Source organism: Ochotona princeps, chromosome 2, assembly GCF_030435755.1.
Source record: "Ochotona princeps isolate mOchPri1 chromosome 2, mOchPri1.hap1, whole genome shotgun sequence".
Classification (NCBI taxonomy): Eukaryota; Metazoa; Chordata; class Mammalia; order Lagomorpha; family Ochotonidae; genus Ochotona; species Ochotona princeps.
In genome coordinates, this window is record NC_080833.1 from 109,801,122 (window position 1) to 109,819,241 (window position 18,120).

General features: G+C 55.8%; 1 protein-coding gene across 7 annotated transcripts in view; it reads right to left on the reverse strand.

Moving 5' to 3' along the window:
- ARHGEF2 (Rho/Rac guanine nucleotide exchange factor 2) overlaps positions 1 to 18,120 on the reverse strand; it is a 40,062-nt gene that overhangs the window by 13,821 nt on the left and 8,121 nt on the right. For 3 of the 7 annotated variants that reach the window (XM_058660420.1, XM_058660417.1, XM_058660419.1), the window contains 5 exons: positions 17,844 to 17,882; positions 14,739 to 14,856; positions 14,101 to 14,140; positions 12,829 to 12,922; positions 1,822 to 1,966 (listed from right to left, as the gene is read on the reverse strand). In XM_058660420.1, the coding sequence (XP_058516403.1) occupies positions 1,822 to 1,966; positions 12,829 to 12,922; positions 14,101 to 14,140; positions 14,739 to 14,802 (343 nt within the window). In that variant the 5' untranslated portion in view covers positions 14,803 to 14,856; positions 17,844 to 17,882. Of the gene's footprint in view, positions 1 to 1,821; positions 1,967 to 8,461; positions 8,607 to 8,827; positions 8,942 to 12,828; positions 12,923 to 13,216; positions 13,324 to 14,100; positions 14,141 to 14,738; positions 14,857 to 17,843; positions 17,883 to 18,120 lie in introns of those variants that run through there. The other 4 variants (XM_058660418.1, XM_058660421.1, XM_004589020.2 and 1 more) reach the window with 4 other exon arrangements.

Here is an 18,120-nt window from a genome sequence, read left to right on the forward strand (position 1 = left end):
GGGAGTGGCAAGGAACGCGAGAAAGGACTCCCCCAGAGCAGAAGAGAGGGCAGCTGCGCTGTGGGGGCCGGAAGGGGAGAAGAGAAACACATGCTCTCCAGGCACTGTATGTTCCACAGGATCCCAATCCCGAAGGCCCCTGTGGGTGCGATTCAACTATTCTGCTACAGGTGAGCAAGCTTTCTGTGGAGGTGAAGGTACCTGTTGGAAGTCACACAGCCTGAGGCAGAGCTGGACTCAAACCAGACATGGATTCAAACCAGAGGCCACCCTCCTTTCTGCCACCCCATGTGGGTGCTCAAGCACCTCGAAACTGATAGATTAGGTGGTACAGTAGGGGCAGCCCCTGCCCTGCACCTGAAGACTCCAGGCTGCCTTCTCCCCGCAGGCCCGGGGAGTTCTGTTCCACTGAGGCAAGCCCACAGCTCCCACACTCCATCTGCTGCTCCTCCATCCAGCACCGCAGCTAGCCATGGGAGAGGAGGGAAGAGGAAGGCAGGAGAAAAGAGGAGAGGAGAGAGGAGAAGGGGCCAGGCCTCGGAACCAAGACCTTCTTCACTGACCCTTTCCCTGCTGTCCATTTCCTGGAGGGGCCTACAGCCCTCAGCCCACCTCGGCTGCCCCTCCCCAATCCAGCAACTGAGGAAGTCCTGCTAACTCCTTCAGACAATACCCAGCACCACGCTCATTTCCACAAATACAAGGCCAGCAGGGTGGGGCAGAGGGGGCAGACAGAGGTGGAGTTGCAGCTGTGCCCTTCCCCGCAACATCCCTGCCCTGGGAGCCCCTGCTCCTACACCCCTCCAACACCTAGTGTCTCTGGATCGAACCTCCGCTTTCCACCTGCTCTCAAAATAGTGCCGCCTGCCTCCCCAGTTCCCCTGGCAACGAGCTTCCGGATTGGGTACTCTGTCAGGTCTCTGGAGGGATGAGATGGGGTTCCCTCTTCATCCTCTTAACTAAACTGAGCAGCGAGGAAGTAGGGAGGCCTCGCGGACTGGTGCTGGGGGGTTCCTTCCCTAGATCCCATGGGAGATTCCAAAAGTGGGAGCTTCAGGGCCCTGCTCCTGGGCTGCAGCTCACAAAGCCTGCAGCAGAGGGACTGGGGGAGGGGCGGCCAGGGAATCTTTTCTGCCCAGCACCTTCTGGGGAAGGCAGCAATTCCTGGCCTGAACTCTGTCTCTCTAAGGCTACCCTTGGACTTGGCTAGAGGTCAGCAGTTCTGCCCCCATCTCCCAGGACACACACTTTCCTGCTGTATCCCTCTTTTTTCACTGTGCAATCACATTAGAAACTTTGAGACACAGGGTCCTCATCCTGGCCTTTGATGTTAGCAACAGAGGTCTAGGGCTCCCCAGACAGGGAATGGGCAAGGGGGACCACCCTAAGTACCCTGTCCAGGATATGGGCGACCCCAGCCACCAGGCTGGAAGCTTTCCACCCAGCCTGTGTGTGTGCACACGGGTACACACACACACACTTCTGCTTCTTTCCCAGTCAGCTTCCCTGACCCTCAGCAGCTGCTGCAGGGAACCCAGTGGGTGACAGCTGCCAGGGGAGCCCACCCGACCCCCCCCACGGCCTCCTCCCCCCCTTTTCAGCTTTAGTCTTGCTTATGTCTCTGTCACCAGCCCCCACCCTCTCGGCGTTAGCACAAGCAGAGGGGGATCAAGCATCCGGCCCTGGCACCAGGGCCCAGCTGGGACTCAGGGAGCACAGTGGCTCTCACGGAGCAGGGCACAGAGGACAAGCAGAAGAAGGAGGGGGAGAGGGGTCTGTGAGCAGTGAGTCAGAGCACCACTCCAGCTCCACACGACTCACTCGGACAGATGAGGGCCTCCTTGGCTGTGATGCTCTTGTTGCAGGCGTAGCACATGGTCATGCCTGACACGGAGATGGTGGTGAAGAGGTGCCCGTTGGTGTAGCGGGCGTCCTTGGCTTCCTTCATCTTCTCCTTCTCCCGGGTCTGCAGACAGGGATAAGAAAAGACAAGGCCGTGATGCTGGAGCACATCAGGGGGCTGGTGAGGCAGAGCCGATCCTCCACAGGGCCAGAGGCATGCCCTCCAGTAGCTCCAAGCAGCCTGCTCCTAGGGGGCTCCTGGGCCCCAGACCCACCTGGCCCCTGCGGCTGGGCTGCCTCCTGTTGCCACTCATCCTGCCGGCTCTAGGTCTCTGCGTCCTCACTCCACCTCCCAGCCCCTGCTCTGCTCGCCCCCGAGCTGCTGTACTCTCTCCTCCCGTGCTGGGGTGGGGGTGGGGGGGGAGAGAGATGCGCAAGAGAGGAAGGGAGAGCAGGCGAAGCAGAGGGTGCCAGCTCACCAGCGCTTCCCAATCTACGGGAGTTAGCTCCTCTCATAACCATGACAACCAGTGTTGGAGCCGCTGTCTCTGTGGCAGTCACGGGCGGGGGGGGGGGGGGGGGGGGGATGGGAGGGCAGGAAGGCCCCTAGCAGACCGCCTCAAGGGGGCACGCTGTCCACCCCACTGCCACCTCCAGCCCGGATGTCAAGCTCCCAGACCCTAACTCCTCCCTCTGCAGCACTCTAGGCAGCCGGTGCATATCCCCCTCCGTTCCCCAACCCAACCCACAGGCTACAGGACCGGCTTTCCATACAGGTCCCTCCTCCTCCACTGGGACTCTTAAGGAAGGAAGCCCAGCCGGCCCCCTCCAGCTCATTCCAGACAGAAAAGCTCAGAAAAGTTCTCGACCAGCCTGACTTTTCCTCCTCCCCTCCCTGGGGAATGGAACTTGGGACATCCCTCTGTTCTACCACTCTGGGGTCACTGTGAGTTGCCATCCCCGTCACCTGCTCCCTAGGGCCTTACATCCTGACCTCTCCCCTGTTCCTCTGCAAGGCCCCTCCACCTTCCCACAAAGCCAGCTTCTCAGCTTCTGGCAGGCCACTGGTTCTGAGGTTCAGAGAGCCGGATGTGAATACTCAGGGGTTCTAGGACGGAGAATTAGGACTCAGTGGGTAGCCCCCGGGGGACAGATCCTGGCTCCCAGCTTGGGTGTGGGAGCACTCTGGGCCTGGTGCTTAAGGCAGAAAAGGGGAAGTGCAGAGAAGTCAAGTCAGCAATGCAGGGGCCATGGGGCGCTGGCCGCACAGGGCCCTAAGGTCTGCAGACTTCCTATTGGCCCCAATGTCTTCTCTCCTGTCCTCCCTCAGGAGCCCCCTTCATCCCCATTCCCTACTTTGCTTTCCTCCTTTATCCAGCTTCTGGCCTGTCTAGGCCCTATCTTTGCATCTTCAACCCCCACCTCTCCCTCCATGTCCTCCCCACCAGCACCTTGCTCAGCTTGGGCACCGACAGGACATTCCCTTCCCGCCCCCTCAAAACCCTCCTCCCGGCCTCCCAGTCTCCATTCCGCGCCCTCCCTACCTGGATCACCACCAAATTCCCTTTTTGGTGTAACCTCCATCTGTTTGGTTCTAAATTATAGCTCTTTAATTGATTTAATGTCTTTTGAAGGTCGTATTTCCCTCTGAAGAACAACTCCGGCAGAACCTTCAAATCAGGTCCCGTGATGTCTTCCCACTCCCACACACTCTTTCTCCCCTGCTCTCCCACCCTCCTGGCCTGCTCCGCCCAACACAAACTGAAAGCGGAAGTGCTTATATTTACACTTGGATTCAAAGCAGGTAAGGGACACACACTTGAGAATAGAAGCAGAAAAGACAACGTGAACCCACCCAGGCAGAAAATGAGCTACTTCCTGCAGAGAGCATCCACCCCCTTTCCATATTTGCCCTCTACCCTCCCCAAGAACCCACCTTCCAGGCCAGGGAGGACAGCAACAGCCCTATCTGGGGCCTGGACCTCCCTGGCATCAGTGCCCAGGGATGCTGGCTGTTGCCCCTCTACCTGCTGTCACTCACCCTCTCTGGCAGCGCTCTCCTCTAGGTGGGCCAGCAGCGGGCAGCAGCCATAGCAGCAGCAGAGCCCAGCAGGGGCATGGCCAGCTGCAGACGGGGCCCTGGCTGGCGCTGCCTAGCACTATTGTCCCAGAGATGGCCTGTGCCTGCACCAGGAAGGAGAGAGGGCGCTGACCAGAGTCTGTGTCACCTCCAGGACCCAGTGTGCCAACCAGCATGATCCGAGTTGGGGCCTGGCCTGTCTCTGCACAGTCCACAACACCCAGCCTGGTACCCAGAGGTCCCTCTGGCTGTGCTCTGGCCTCTGCACCCAGCATCTATTTGTTCTGTCCCTTCTCATAAACCCCATAGGAAGCCTTTCTAGCTGGCTCATAGTCTTTAGGTAAAAGCACCCAATACAACACCTGGTATACAAAACGTACTCAGCAGATGCCTGGGAACTCAGGGAAACAAGCAAGCAAGTCCTGGGATCCCATCGCTGCTATGGGGAGGCCCTACCTTCCTGGCCCAGGTCCTTTGTTCACTGGTTCCTCCTCCTCCTCCTCTTTCTCTGTAAGCCTAAGATCACAACGGTTTCTTTGGGAGGTCCCAAGACAAACTTAGGCCTTCCTCCCTTGCAGGCCACTCTGGGAAACAAGGATGGGCAAGTGGAAGAAGGCCCCAGGGCTCAGCTGCTGCAATACACCAAGGCCAGCTGAGATGCAAAGGGACACATACATACGATGACCAAGCTGACCCTTGGCTTCCTGTGTCCCCCAGTGGGTGACAGAGCCTCCCCATGCGTTACAGTTTCTTCAGACAAGGCCAAAGCTCTCAGCTGCCCTTGTCTCAGTCAGCCACGTGGTACTCGGACCCGTCTCGGTGCCAGCTGCACCAAGACGAGGGCGGGCAGGGGTGGGAGTGGGAAAAGCTCTGCCCAGACCCTGTCTGTCTGTCTGGGGTCTAGAGTTCCAGCGCAATGGGAGCAGCCATGTGTGGCCCAGTCCCTGGAGAATACGGTGGTACAAGGGCATTGGCTAAGAAGGACACTAGCCGTGGAGTGCCGCTGGGTCACGGGGTTGAGCTGGAGAGCTAACAAATGAGGAAGGAGAGGGCGCCAGGCCACGGGACCGGGATGGTGTCAGGCAGATCTCAGGGACAGGATGAAGACAGGAGGCTGAGGGAACAGGGACGGTAGCCAAATGGAAGCATGCACTCTAAAGCCAGAACCAACACAGAAAGACATCACTCAGCACACACACACAAAGGCACTTCATCTACGCCTGCCTAGTGAACGAAGATGAGACACTGGGCAGTGGGGGTGGGCACACCCCGTGAGGCAAGAAGACGGGTGCCAAGGGCTGCGAGGGGAAACAAAATCAGGCCAAGAGACCCTGAGACGCCGCCAGCATCCTGGACCCTGGCCTGCCCCCCACTCGGCCACACCTGTCGGGCCAGGAGAGAGAGACAGGCAGAGAGAAGAGAGGGAGAAGAGAGCGATGCAAACAGACGGGTGTTTGTGCAAGTGAACAATGGCTGTGCCAGGACTCCCTGCCCTCCTGGCACAGGGCAGGCCGGCTGAGTTGGGAGGAGGGGGGCAGCTGCTGCCTGCAGCCCCACCCCCAGTACCCCTTCTCCACCAGACATAAACAAACCCAGAAGAGCCCAGTCAGTCCCTGAGAAGACCCCTCTCTTACCAAACTAGACTGTGAGAACAAGGCGACCTCTCCATGTCCAGAGGGCGTGGACCCCCTAGCCTGGTGGCTTCCATGCCAAGCTGTACCCCAGGGCATGGGGAACAGAGGCATGCAGAAGGGCAGACATGTATGTGTGCACACACACTAACCTTTCAACTTCCAGGTGTCACGCACAGGAGAGTCACACACTCAAATCTGCCCACTCCTGGATTCTAGGGTCCCGGTTCCAGAGCCCAGGGCAGGGCAAGAGCAGACCCCTCTTCCTTGCCTTTGCTCCAGAGCCCAGCCAAGTCCCAGTGACTTCCCCAAGCTTTCGGCTCCCTTCCCCCATCTGAGTATACATCTCTCCCCTCCCCCCTCACTCAGTTTTCTCTAACCTTCCCGGAGACCCTTAGAATCCTTATCTAATCTACCCCCCAACCATATCCAAAGCCTCAGCGACCCCCCCAACCCACCCCCTGGCAACCATCGACTATTGGTTCCTCAACTCTCCTTCCAAGCCGGTCAAGCGTCTCAGCTCCCTGAGGTGCCCACCGGACCGTGTGTCTCCTGGCCATCCTGCTGGCCCCTCTGCACACAAAGCCAGCCACCTCTCCCATGTCTCAGAACAAAGAACTGGTCCCTCCTCATGCACTCCCCGTTCCGCCTGCCCTCCACACGCTCTCCCTTCTGCTGCTGGGGTCCCAGATCTCTTGGCCTCTTTGTTCTGAGGGACACAAAGGTGAGGCATTTGGGGTCAGAACAGCAGGTTCAAGAGAGCAAGGGGGTGAAGTGGCCCGTGTGGATGTGGAGTTGGTGGAAGTAGGAAATAGAGCAGAAAGGACTGAGGGGGCAGAGGGCTGAAGGTAGCCTGGAAGACTAGGAACCCAGTAAAGCTAAAGACAGCCCATCCTGGGGCACTGTGAAAGGGGCTCCTCGGCGGGTGGACAGGAAACAGCGGCAGCTTATAGCCAATTCCTCCTCCTGCCAACAGGGAACCAGGAAGGCAGGTAAGGCAAGGGGTGGGGGGCATCAGGACCAGCTCTCTGGTTTCCAGCACCAGGGGAGGGGGAGCCTGTACTTCCCACCACAGTATAAAAAGAAAGGAGACAGCTGGTGCACATGGGGGAGGGGGAAGGGGGACCCAGGGCTTGCTGGCTAAGAACCAACTCCCCCTTTCTGTAACCACAGCTTTCCGGAGGCGGCCCTCTCCTTCCGACCAACCCAAACTGACAAACACCCTTCTCCTATGTCCTCTCGGCTGCCCGCATCCCCAAGTCAGGGTCCCCAAGTCTCCCCAGGGGAGAGAAAACAGCCAGGCTTCTTCTAGACGCCCAGTAGTATCCCCCCCAAATACACACACACAACCAAAAACCAAAACAAAACCCCCAAAACCAGAGCATGAAGACCCACAGTTTCTGGCCTACCAGGTCTCCCCAGTGCTGAAGCCAGCAGCCTACCTCTACCTTCCCGGAAGAACCCCTCTCTACTCCTGGGGCCACACCAGGTCTACCCACCCACCTCCCTCCCCGGACTCCCCCCACTGGCTTTCCTTTTTAGGGTGGAACCAAATTTCCGTGGTTTCAAAAAAGACACTCTCCCGCCCGCCCCCCTTGGCGTTTCTCCAGGGTCTCAGCTCAAACGGTTGAAAAAATAAACAAGACGTTTGGAGCTGGGTTTGGGCCTGGCCCGTCCTGGCCTGGCCAGCGCAGCGGAGCCAGCTACTATACCCGATCACTCTACCACACTTTAGCCACCTTGTGTGTGTGTGTGCGTGGGTGGGGAGGGCCTCTGATTGTCTCAGACCCCACAACCAATCCCCAGCCACTGTCCAGGTAGTAGAAAGCAAGTTCCACCCTCCCTCTCTGGCCCTCTACCCCACCGCGTCCAAAGCTCTGCCAACTCAGTAACCTCCAGACAGGTAGCCTGGCCAGCAGCTAGGCAGATCAGGGGCATCCACCACCCTGGGGGCATTCAGAAGGGCGAGGGCTGCTCTCGCCTCTGACCATGTGGGGAGTGTGGGAGGGAAGAGGTTGTGCCAGGCCAGAGATTAAGCCAGCTCTGGGCTGGGTCCTGGCCTTTCTGATAATGCGGAAAACAAGTGCAGCTGCTCCAAGGAGCCAGGAGGCCCTGAGCGCCTGCACCATCTTTCTCCCAGTTCTTACTTCTTCATCCTTGCCTCCCCTGGGGAGAGTGAGAGGTGCTAGAGTATATAGAGGAGTCAGGTAAAACCGGGCCTGCCCCTAAAGACAGGGATCCAGGCGACTGGGAATGGGAGTAGCCAAGGGGTCACCAGGAGGTGTGCAGAGTTAATTGCACACCCAGACTCATGCAATGGCAGGTGCAGGGCCTCCAGACTAGAAGATAAGAGAGTTAACGGGGGAGCTTGGGCGGGAGAGCACACAGTGGATGGGTCCAAGGCTTTCCGGTTGTTTCAGGTTAGGAGAAAAAGGAGCCTGGAAGGCAGGCGCCACAGATAGGGATTTGGGGGGAAACCCCGCGTTCCAGTTTCCTCGGGGAATTGGGATGGAGGAAAGGATCCAGCTACACAAAGCCCTCAGCTCCCTTCACCTGCAGGTGATAGACAGTCCCTTGGTCGTTCTGACCCCAGCCACCCGCCCACCCAGAGGGGAGAGCTGAATCACAGCTGGAAAGTCCATTGGAGAGGAGGAGCTGACTGTTGTCTCGGAGGGGTGGAGGGTTGGCGGCCTTGGTGCTGGTGGTGGGGGGAGGAAGCTGGGAAATCACCCCCGCCCGCCCCCTGAGCAGGATGGCGGGGACAAAGGGGGACCGAGCTCTCCCGGCGAGACAGCCAGAGGCAGGGGACGCGGGGCTCCCCGAGCGCACGACCGCTCGGCAGAGTGGGGGTGCAGGCAGGATTCCCCACCCCCACCCCAGCGCCCCCCCTTCCCGCTCCTGGCCTTACCAGAGCAACTTTATTTCGTGAGGCCCCACTACCGTCCCGGCAGATCAGAGGAGAAGCGTCCGAGCACCAGCCCGCCCCTCGCCCGGGATCTCGGCGCAGCCAGAGGCGCGGGTCGTGTCTCCTACGCAGCTCCCCAACCCCCTCCCCACTCCCTCCGGCCCCACCCACCCCGTCCCGGCCGCGCCGTTCTCCCGTCCGCCGCTCCGCCCGATTTTGGCGCCCAGGAAGCAGGCGGGAATATGGGGTGCGCACAGACGCTGGGGGTGCGGGAGAACCGCTCGGGGTGGGGTGGGGGGACAGGGTCAGGGCAGAGGGGTGTCCTAAGGGCGGGCCGTGACGGAGGAAAGAAGAGATTTGTGAGCCCACCTTGCTCGCCAGCTCTTTGCTCCGTTCAATCCGCGCCCGCGTGAGGGATTCGATCCGAGACATAATCCAATGGCGCGGCGGGGAGGACGCGGCGCGGACCCAGACGTCCAGCTACTATGGAGGGGAAGCGGGGGGGCAGGGGGAGGGGTCCGGCCCGCACGCGTCGGGCTCGGGCTCAGGGACAGGAAGTCTGACTCCCCTCGCCCAGCACCCAGAGCCAGTTCCTCAAACCCTTGTCTCCTCCCCCCTGCCCGACCGAGCTCAGGAAGGGGGAGGCGGAGCAGAGAGAGGGCGGGTACCGGCGAACGGGACGGGACGCCCGGGCTTGTGTTGGGACAGCTTGGAGAAGAAGTACGGGAGGGAGGGGGTGGCCCCTGGACAGGTTTGAGGGGCCCTCCTGCCTGTTTCCGCTCCAACTGCCTGTGGCACCGCCTGTTAGCTCTGCTTATCCTAACCCCCACGGGTACCTAGCCGGCCCGCAGTTGAGTCTTCCTCTCCCTTCGTGAACTTCAGGCTACATGTGGCCAGCCGACCCCACGGGAGGACTTCATCCACCCTCCAGCTCTCCGGGGAAACCGGGGGCCACTTCCTTCCTGGCCCTCGGAGCCCATTTCAAAGCAAAGACCGGAACACAGACCCCTTTTTACCGAGATCGGGTGGGCTGGGGGATACCGAAGCCATGCAAGCTAGAGGGGAAATCAAAGGGGAACTAGAGGCCGGGTCTCCCCGGTGGCGAGCAGGAGGGAGCCAGGGCATTCGCACGCTGTGGAGGTGGAGGCCAGCTTTCCCTCCTAGCTCCATCTCTGCCAGCTGCTTTGGGGGGCTGGCTTGGGGGTGTGTGTGTGACAGGGGGACTCGGTACCCTTGCTGAAGGCTGAGAAGCTGAGGAAGGCCTTCTGTTGCAAAGGAAGCCGGAACCAGACCAGAAGCCGGCCTCCCCTGATTAGGGACAGGGCATAGCCGGTAGCCGCTCAGGAAGGAGGGGGCGGGGCGGACACTGGTCTCTGGAGACCCACCTCCACCTTCGCCTTCTCCTAAATCACTCATTTTGTAGTTCCCTGCTGCCTTGGACGTCCTGCCATTTCTGCTGAGGACCGGAAAGTACCAGAGGGCTTGGGACGCAACCTAGGTTGGTCGGATTCTACCTGCTTCTGATACTGCGGAAGGTGTAGGGGAGGAGGAAGGAGGCCACGGTGGGGGGCTGCAACAGTCCCCCTGACCCAGATCTGGCAGCAGAGCTCCCGGCTGGGCTGCAGGTTTCGAGCCCAACTCAGCACTCTTGAAGGTGCCAATTTTAGCCTCTGCCACTATTTTTGGGCTGTACTGCCTCACCACTGGCTGGGCGGGTTGGACTCCTCACCCCCGCCCCCCCCCCCACGCTGGCTCTTCTGCCTTCCCCTCCTGCCTAGCAACTCTTTCTTCACCTCCTTCACCCCTTCCGCGTTTTAGGATCCTTACTTAGTCAAGATCAGAAAACAGAGAAGGAGAAACTAAATCTTGTGCAGTCCAGGTGGGACGAAAGACAGAAGCAAGGAAGGACTTTCCCAGCCACCAGGCTGGTTCCTTCAGGTAACTGCTGGGGAGACTTCAGGGATCACCCCCCAGGAACTTCCCAACACCAGCAGTCCCCACCCCCAGAAGTTCAGACTTCACCTCCCAGCAACTGTGGGCGGCAAGGTTGAGGAATGCATTACATTTAAAAACAGCCTAGCCAAAGGCCAAAAGCCTGGCTTCAGGGCTTCACCACTGGGGGCCCAGAGACAGGGGAATTGGGGGGTCAGGGAAGCTGGGACCTCAGCTAACTCCCAGGCCTGGTGAGCTGAGGATAGACTCTTAAAGTGCCACACTGTCAGCCTGGGTCTCCCATCCACCTGGGATTTGAACCCCAGGGTTTCTGGGATCCCCCCATCTCAACCCTTTCATAGAGCAGATCTCTGTGAAAACACAGGTTCTGACCTCCAACTCCTTTTGGTCTCCCTCCCAGGCTGCTTCCAATCCCACCTGCTGCTGTCACCCTGCCCCTCACCCTGGAGGTGAAGGCCAGGCAGGGCAGGAATAGTCAACCTTTAAGAATACCTGTGTGTACCCAGCCAGGCCTGTCCGTGCTCAACCTCTTCTTTCTCCTCGACACCCATGACCCCATTCCCTAAACTCCTTCATTCCCACTCCTCTCCATATTTACAGAAAAAAAAAAACAACTTTTTTTTTTAGATATACAAAAACAAAACAGTTTCTGCCAGGATCTAAAAGTAGCCATCCCCTTACTTGGTCCATTTAACTTGCTGAAACGTGCCTGTTCAAGTTTGGGGGTAAAGGAAGGCAGTAGGCAAACAGAGGGAACCCCTAGGTTTTCTGGGCTTGCCAAGTTGCTATGTCTGTCCAAGGAGGCAGCTTGTTTATCTTCCTCCGACTCTGGACCTTGTGAATTTGGGGTGCAGTTAACAGCACTCTTCTCTGGCCATCCAGCACAAGCTGGTGGAAGAAGGGCAGAAAAAGTGGGGGTAGACTTGGGTCTGCTATGGGAAGCAGAGGCCACCCAGCTAAGCCCAGCTCTGGGTGCCTCGGGAGTTCCACTAGCTGTAGGCCAGCTAGGTTATCTGGTCTGCAGATTGGAGATGAAAAAGGCTTTATCTTTGTCAGGGTAGTTATAAGAATTGAATGAGGTGACCTCTGGCAAAAGGTTTGGGTCAGGCAACTAATCAAGGAGGAAGGAATGAGCCACTTCCTTCTCTCCCCTCTCCTCCGGTCCCACCCCTGAAAGCGACCTGCTTACAGCACCATTGCTGCTGTGAGACCTGGGAGCAAGAGAGGAAACTACAGTGGGGAGGGGGCACACTCTGTAGACAAGGAGGGAGCATAATGGCCTAGGAGATGCCAGGCTGTCAGAGGCACACGTGCCCCGGCCAGGCCCTGACGTGTGCTCTGGCACCTCTGGCTCCCTGGCCCAGATCCAGAGTGTCTGCCGCTTTCTCCTCCGCTGGGTGGTTGGTTGTTTTACGCTCTTCCCCAAACCTCCAGACTGCTCACTGGCCCACCCATTGGGATCTGGACTGTAAATGGCGATGGTGCCTGCTTCCCCATCATATCTGTAGCTGACTAGCAGAGAATCAAGAAAACGTGACCCCAGGCCATTCCCAGGGCCTTGATCTTGGCAGATCCCCACTAACTCACTGGCTAACTCCCCTGAGGCTCACTGCCCCCACCTCACAGATTCAAGCCTCTAGCCCATCTGCCTTCTCACCCAGTAAGGAAACCCTGGCCTAGAGGCTTCTTGAGGGTCTCTCAGGGTCCAGAAGACACAGCGAAGTGGGGGTTGGAGAGTCCACCGGGCTAGGGGCTGGGGCCTGGGGCCTGGGGAAGGCCATCAGTGGAAACAGGGCTGGCTCCTCTGCCAATAGCTGAAGCAGATGCAAATGCCTTTTCCACTGCAGACCTAGCCCCTGGTTTTACCAGAGCCTAAGGGTGGGTCAGTAACAGGGAAGAGAAGTGCCCCCAGGGTCAGAACTGCCCACCACCCCCAGGGTGTGGGTCTGGGCTCCCCTAATCATACACTCTTCTGCTTTCCACTCTGCCCACGGTCTAATTTCAACTCCTTCAGCTGCTGTTCCCACCCATCAAATTATGAGTGTAAGCATGTTTTGCAAACCCTGTTACTTTCCCAAGAAGTCAAAAGGATCATTGGCATCATTATCATTATTATACCCGATGGCTAAGCTTTCCTCTGCCCACCTCTTGGCCCCGGAAGGACTCCTGAGAGACAGGATCAGGCGTGCTTCATCTCCTGAGGCTCCCAGCTCTTTCCCTTCTCCAGCTGTCCACAGCTGGAGCTAAGCTGGAAGGGAGGCATGAGGAGGAGAGGCGATTTGCTAGGACATGGAGAGATGGGGAGGGGGGCTCTCTCTATTGCCCTGAGGTTGTAATAAGGAGTGATGGAGAGGCAGTAGGATCCCGCCACCTGTTTGCACCACTCCCCCCCCCCCTTTGTCCAAGCTGACTCTTACCTTGGTCTTTCCGGTCATGGCCAAGAGGAAGCTGAAGGTCCGGCGCAGGGAGGAGCCTGCCCAAGTGCCCGAGCCCCCTTCCAGTTGACTACAGCTGCAGAGAAAAACAGCAAGAGGGGAGGAGATGGAGACGGAGCTGGAAAAGAAGATAACTGCCAGATAGAGGGGAGATGAAGCTATCCTTTTAGCAGAGAGTGCTATGAGGCAGAGGCCATGAGAGAAAAAGGAAAAGACAACTGGGAAAGACGAAGCCCCCCACCCCACACTAAACCTGACCTCTCAGCACTTCCTGGATGTGGATACTCGGGTTTCCCAGGCCCCCTTATTTATGAGGAAGACTCCAGGCTCCACCCCTTCCATGCAGACTCCCCCTTCCTCCCCTTCCTACTTAATCCAGGCTCCGGATGGGAGGGCCCCCTCTCCTCTCTCTTGCTGTTCCCCACCGGAAGTGGGGTGGGGTGGGGGCTCTCCAAAGGGGCAAGCTCCCCTCTCAGAACAAGAGCCTTGTGTACACTGCTGCCGACCATCTCTGCTCTTTGGAAAGGGCCTCTGGGCCTCAGGCCAATAAGGACTGAATTTCCTGGGATTTCATCAGCCCCATCCCATGAGCTAATCCCAAACCCAGAGCCAGGAGGATGTGTCAGCTGGAGAATTTCAGGACCACAAATCCGAGCCCAATATCTTAAAGGGACCACGACTGGCTCCCACTGCCATGGTCTCAGGCAGCTGACCCGGGCTAATCGGGCTTTGGCCATGGCAGACAAATAAACAGGTGCTGATTTTGCATGCTTCTGCATACAATTGCTGAACGGCCTTCACCAGTAGCCGAGACTCCATAGCCTTTGCACGGCTCTGCTCAGGGCCACACCCCATCTGAGCCACTCAAGACTGGTCTACGGTTTGTGGTCCCTGCCGCTCCCAACTGTCCCACAGCCTATCTGCCTGCCCACCTTTGTGTCACTGACAACAACCAGTGACTCCCGCTCTGACACTGCGATGAGTGGCTGGCTCCTTTTCTTTTCTCTAATTTCCTCTCCAACATGGCCTTGAGGCTCTCTGGAACCTGGCAAGCCCTCCCTCACAAAAGAGAAAAGGGGACATCCTAGGTAGTTCAGCGCCATGGGCTTTTAGAGATCTAGGATCACAAACGTGAACGGGAAGTGGGGAGGGCAGTATTTCAGGAAGAGGACAAACTCTTGGAGCTACACCTTTCAAGCACCCAGACTTCCTCGCTCCTCCCCCTGTAGGCTTTGGAAGAATCCCCAAACTCACCGCTGGCTTAAGTCAGTGGCAGAGAACCGAGAGAAATTTCCTGCCAACACAAAAGGAGATGTGAAGTGCCTAGCCAAAGCCAGACAAAGGCTCCTCCAGGGTTACCCCCACCCCCTCCACCTGGATCAGGTTCCCGAGCTGCAGGTGCATGTGACGCCATGGCAGAGGGCGGGCACCAGGGAGCCTGGAGTGCGGGCGGGTTCAGGGCGGGGTCTGAGCAGAGCAAAACCGAATAACTTAGGAATCCTGGGGAGCATGGCTCTATGGCTGCCTAGGCACAGGGTGTGGGGAGGGGGAGAGGGCTGAGGAGGTGGGTGTGGGGGAGTGGCTGCAGGACCCACATGTCAGCTCTGTTTCTGGTGGACAGGAAGGGTACCCTTGTCCTGTTCAGACTGAGTTCCCAGGGGCACACCATCTTCCTTTAACCATGGGGAAGGTTGTGGAGCCTCTGTGTCCTCAGACCCCCTCCTACTGGTCCTGAATTAGATCCCCCCATTTCAATAAAGTCATTGTGGGGGATCCAAAGGCTAGGTGCTTAGATATAAGGACGGACGGCTAAAGCTCCAGATAGCTGGCTCTTGGGAATGACGGAGAGCAGACAGGGGCAAGGCACCTCTTGGCTCCCCAGTTGTACTCACTGGCTGGGTTAGAGCAGTCTAGGAGGCCATTGATGCCACTCATGGATACAGATTTGGAAAGCATGCCAGGGGCGGGATGGTCCAGAGAACCCGCAGCCGAGTGACAGGATTCCTGGCCCTGGAATCACGCCAAGAATCCTCACCCAAAGCCCAGCCTTTGCCCACTTCCTCCCAGGCTCGACCCTGGTCCACAGCACGGGCCTTCATCACCACTCCCAGCTGTCCTCTCCTCCCTCCTCCCCAAACCAAGTCTTGCATATGCCACTTGAGATAGTTGGAAAGTTATTTCTGGTCTTTAGCATTTGTTACTGTGCTGTAGTTCAGGCCTCTCATAACATATAAGCTAAATGAATGGCTTATGGGTCTAACAAACACCACCACAGAGGTCAGGTAGGTGATTTAAAAAACAAAACAAACAAAAACAATTAGCAGTCTGTGTTTAAAGTAACAGAGTAGGATCCAACTGGCCAGTAGCCCAGTGGCTAAAGTCCTCACCTTGCAAGCACCAGCATCCCAAATGGGTGCCAGCTGTAATCCTGGCAGCCCCAATTCCCATCCAACTTTCTGCTTGTGGCCTGGTGGGGAGGGCGGTCGAGGACAGCCCAAAGCTTTGGGATCCCGCACCTATGTGGGAGACTGGGAAGAAACTCTTGTCTCCTGGCTCCTGATCAGCTCAACTCCAGCCATTGCGGCCAGTTGGGGAGTGAATCAGTGGACAGAAGAGCTTTCTCTCTGTCTCTCTTCCTCTATGTATATAACTTTCCAATAAAAATAAATCTTCTTAAAAAAAGATAGCTAAGTAAAAATATTCATAGACTGTGCTCAACCTTTACAGAACTAGTTTTTCCTCATGTCCACATAGAGCTTTAGGAAAACAGGCCAGAAGCCAGTAGTATGGCACAGGAAGTTAAGCTGCTACCAGCAACGCTGCATCTCATAAGGGTGCCAGTTCAAGTCCCAGCTGCTCCACTTTCAATCCAGCTCCCTATTAATATACCTAGGAAAGCAGCAAGAGATGGCCCAAGTGTTTACCCCTTTACCCATGTGGGAGACCCAGCTGCAATTCCAGGCTTCTGGCTTCAGCCTGACAGAACTGCAGCCACAGCCACAACCATTAGAGCCATTTGGGAAGTGAACCAGCAGATGGAATCTCCCTCTGTCGTTGTAACTGCATTTCAAATAAACAAATCTTTGAAAAAGATGGCCATATACAACAGGTTCAGTCACCATTTGGGACACCCCCTTCCCATATCATAATGTCAGTTTGAGTCACAGCTGTTCTACTTCAAATTCAACTTCTGGTTAATGTGTCTGGGAAGTCACCAGAAGATGGTCCAACCACTTGGGTCCCTGCCACCCAGGGAGGAGACCAGGATGGAGTTCCTGGTTTCTGCTTTTGTAACAGTCCTGTCTGTTACAGCCATCTGGGGAGTAAATCAGTCAATGGAAGATCACTCCTATCTCTTCCTCTGTCACTCTAACTTTCAAATAAATACAGAGAGAGAGAAAGAGAAGGGAAGGGAAGGGAAGGGAGTACCTATAGCGGAGAGAAGGCTATGAATAGGGGAAGACAAAGGAAGCCTCCAGGTTTTGCTAGTCTCTCTCTATACACACACATACACAGAGGAGATATATATATATATATCTGACATAGTTATGGGTGTGTTTGCTTCCTAATTATTCATTATACTGGACAAGTAAGTTTTTTTGCTTTTCTTTAAGACTCATGTATTTAATTTCAATGTCAAAGAGACAGACTTCCTTCATCTGCTGGTTCACTCTCCAAACGGCTGTAATCACCAAGTCACAGCCAGGCCAAATCCAGGAACCAGGAACTTCCTCCGGGTCTCCCACACGGGTGCAGGGTCCCAAAGCTTTGGGCCATCCTTGACTGCTTTCCCAGGCCACAATCAGGGAGCTGGATGGAAAGTGGAGCTGCCGCGATTAGAACCTGTGCCCATATGGGATCCCGGCGCGTTTAAGAGGAGGACTTTAACCGCTAGGCCACATCGCACTGGGCCCACACACTGATCTTTCATAGGTTGGTTCACTTCCCAAAAGCCGGTTACAGCAGGGGTGATCAAGCAAAAGCCAGGGACCAGGAACTGTAGCCAGTCTCCCACATTTGTGGCAGAGACCCAGGTATTAGAGCTGTACATGCTGTTTCCTGCAACAGGCATTAGCAGAAAACTGAAATTACAAAACCGGGACCTGAACCAAGGTATTTTGATGTGGAATGTAGGCATGACAACCAGTGGTTTATCAGTTGTACCAAATGCCTACTTTCAAACAATTTTGGGGGGCCTGGCATAGTAGCCTAGCAATTAAAGTCTTCGCCTTGAACGTGCACTGGCATCCCATATGGGCACTGGTTCTAATCCCGGCTGCCCCACTGCTCCCTGCTTGTGACCTGGAAAAGCAGTCGAGGACGACCCAAAGCCTTGAGACCCTGCGGCCATGTGGGAGACCCAGAAGAGGCTCCTGGCTTCAGACTGGCTCAGCTCTGGCCATTGTGACCACTTGGGGAGTGAACCAGCAGATGGCATATCTTTCTGTCTCTTCTTCTCTCTGTAAATATGACTTTCCAATTAAAAAAAAATCTTAAAAAAAAAGTGTAAAAGATTGTAAAACTTAAAAAGAAATCCTTAAATTTTAAAAAAGTAAGAGGCAAGAAAAAAACAGAGCAACACTACATCACAATTAAAGGGGAAAAAAAAGCCTTTGAAGCTGGAAATTACTGAGCTATACCAACCATAAAAGTTAGAGAAGAATGGAACAAACCCAAGGGAAACAGAAGTAAGCCTCCCATAAAGATAAAAGCAGGATCAGTGAAATCATGAAGATAAAACAGAGGTCCTAGAACGTGGAGTTTGCTTTTTAAGAACAGGCAAATAAAATTTTCTGATAAGAGCAATAAAGAAAAGAAAGTCACAAATAAAGTGAGAATGAAAAAAACCAGACTACAGAAAGAGCAGTGATTGAAAAGATAATGCTGCTTTCAATTTCTTGCCAAGTATTTTGAAAGCTCAAACAAAATAAGCAAATCTTTATCCTCCTCCCAAGAATATATATAAAAATTTGTGTATGCATACATATATGACTTACCAAAACTGAATCAAGAAGAAATTGAAAGTCTGAAAGGTCCTATTAAAGAAATGGAAGCAGTAGTTAATCTTCCTATAAACAACACAAAATGAAAACACCAAGTTCAATAGCTTTTACAGGCAAGGGACAGATCTTTCCAGAACAGGTCACTAAAATCTCACATGAATTCTTCTAAAGAGCAGAAAACCAAAATTTTCCAACTCTTTTCCATAAGGCAAATGAGATCTTGATTCTAAAACCCCTCACAGAGAGTATGACAAAGGAAAATTATGGGCCG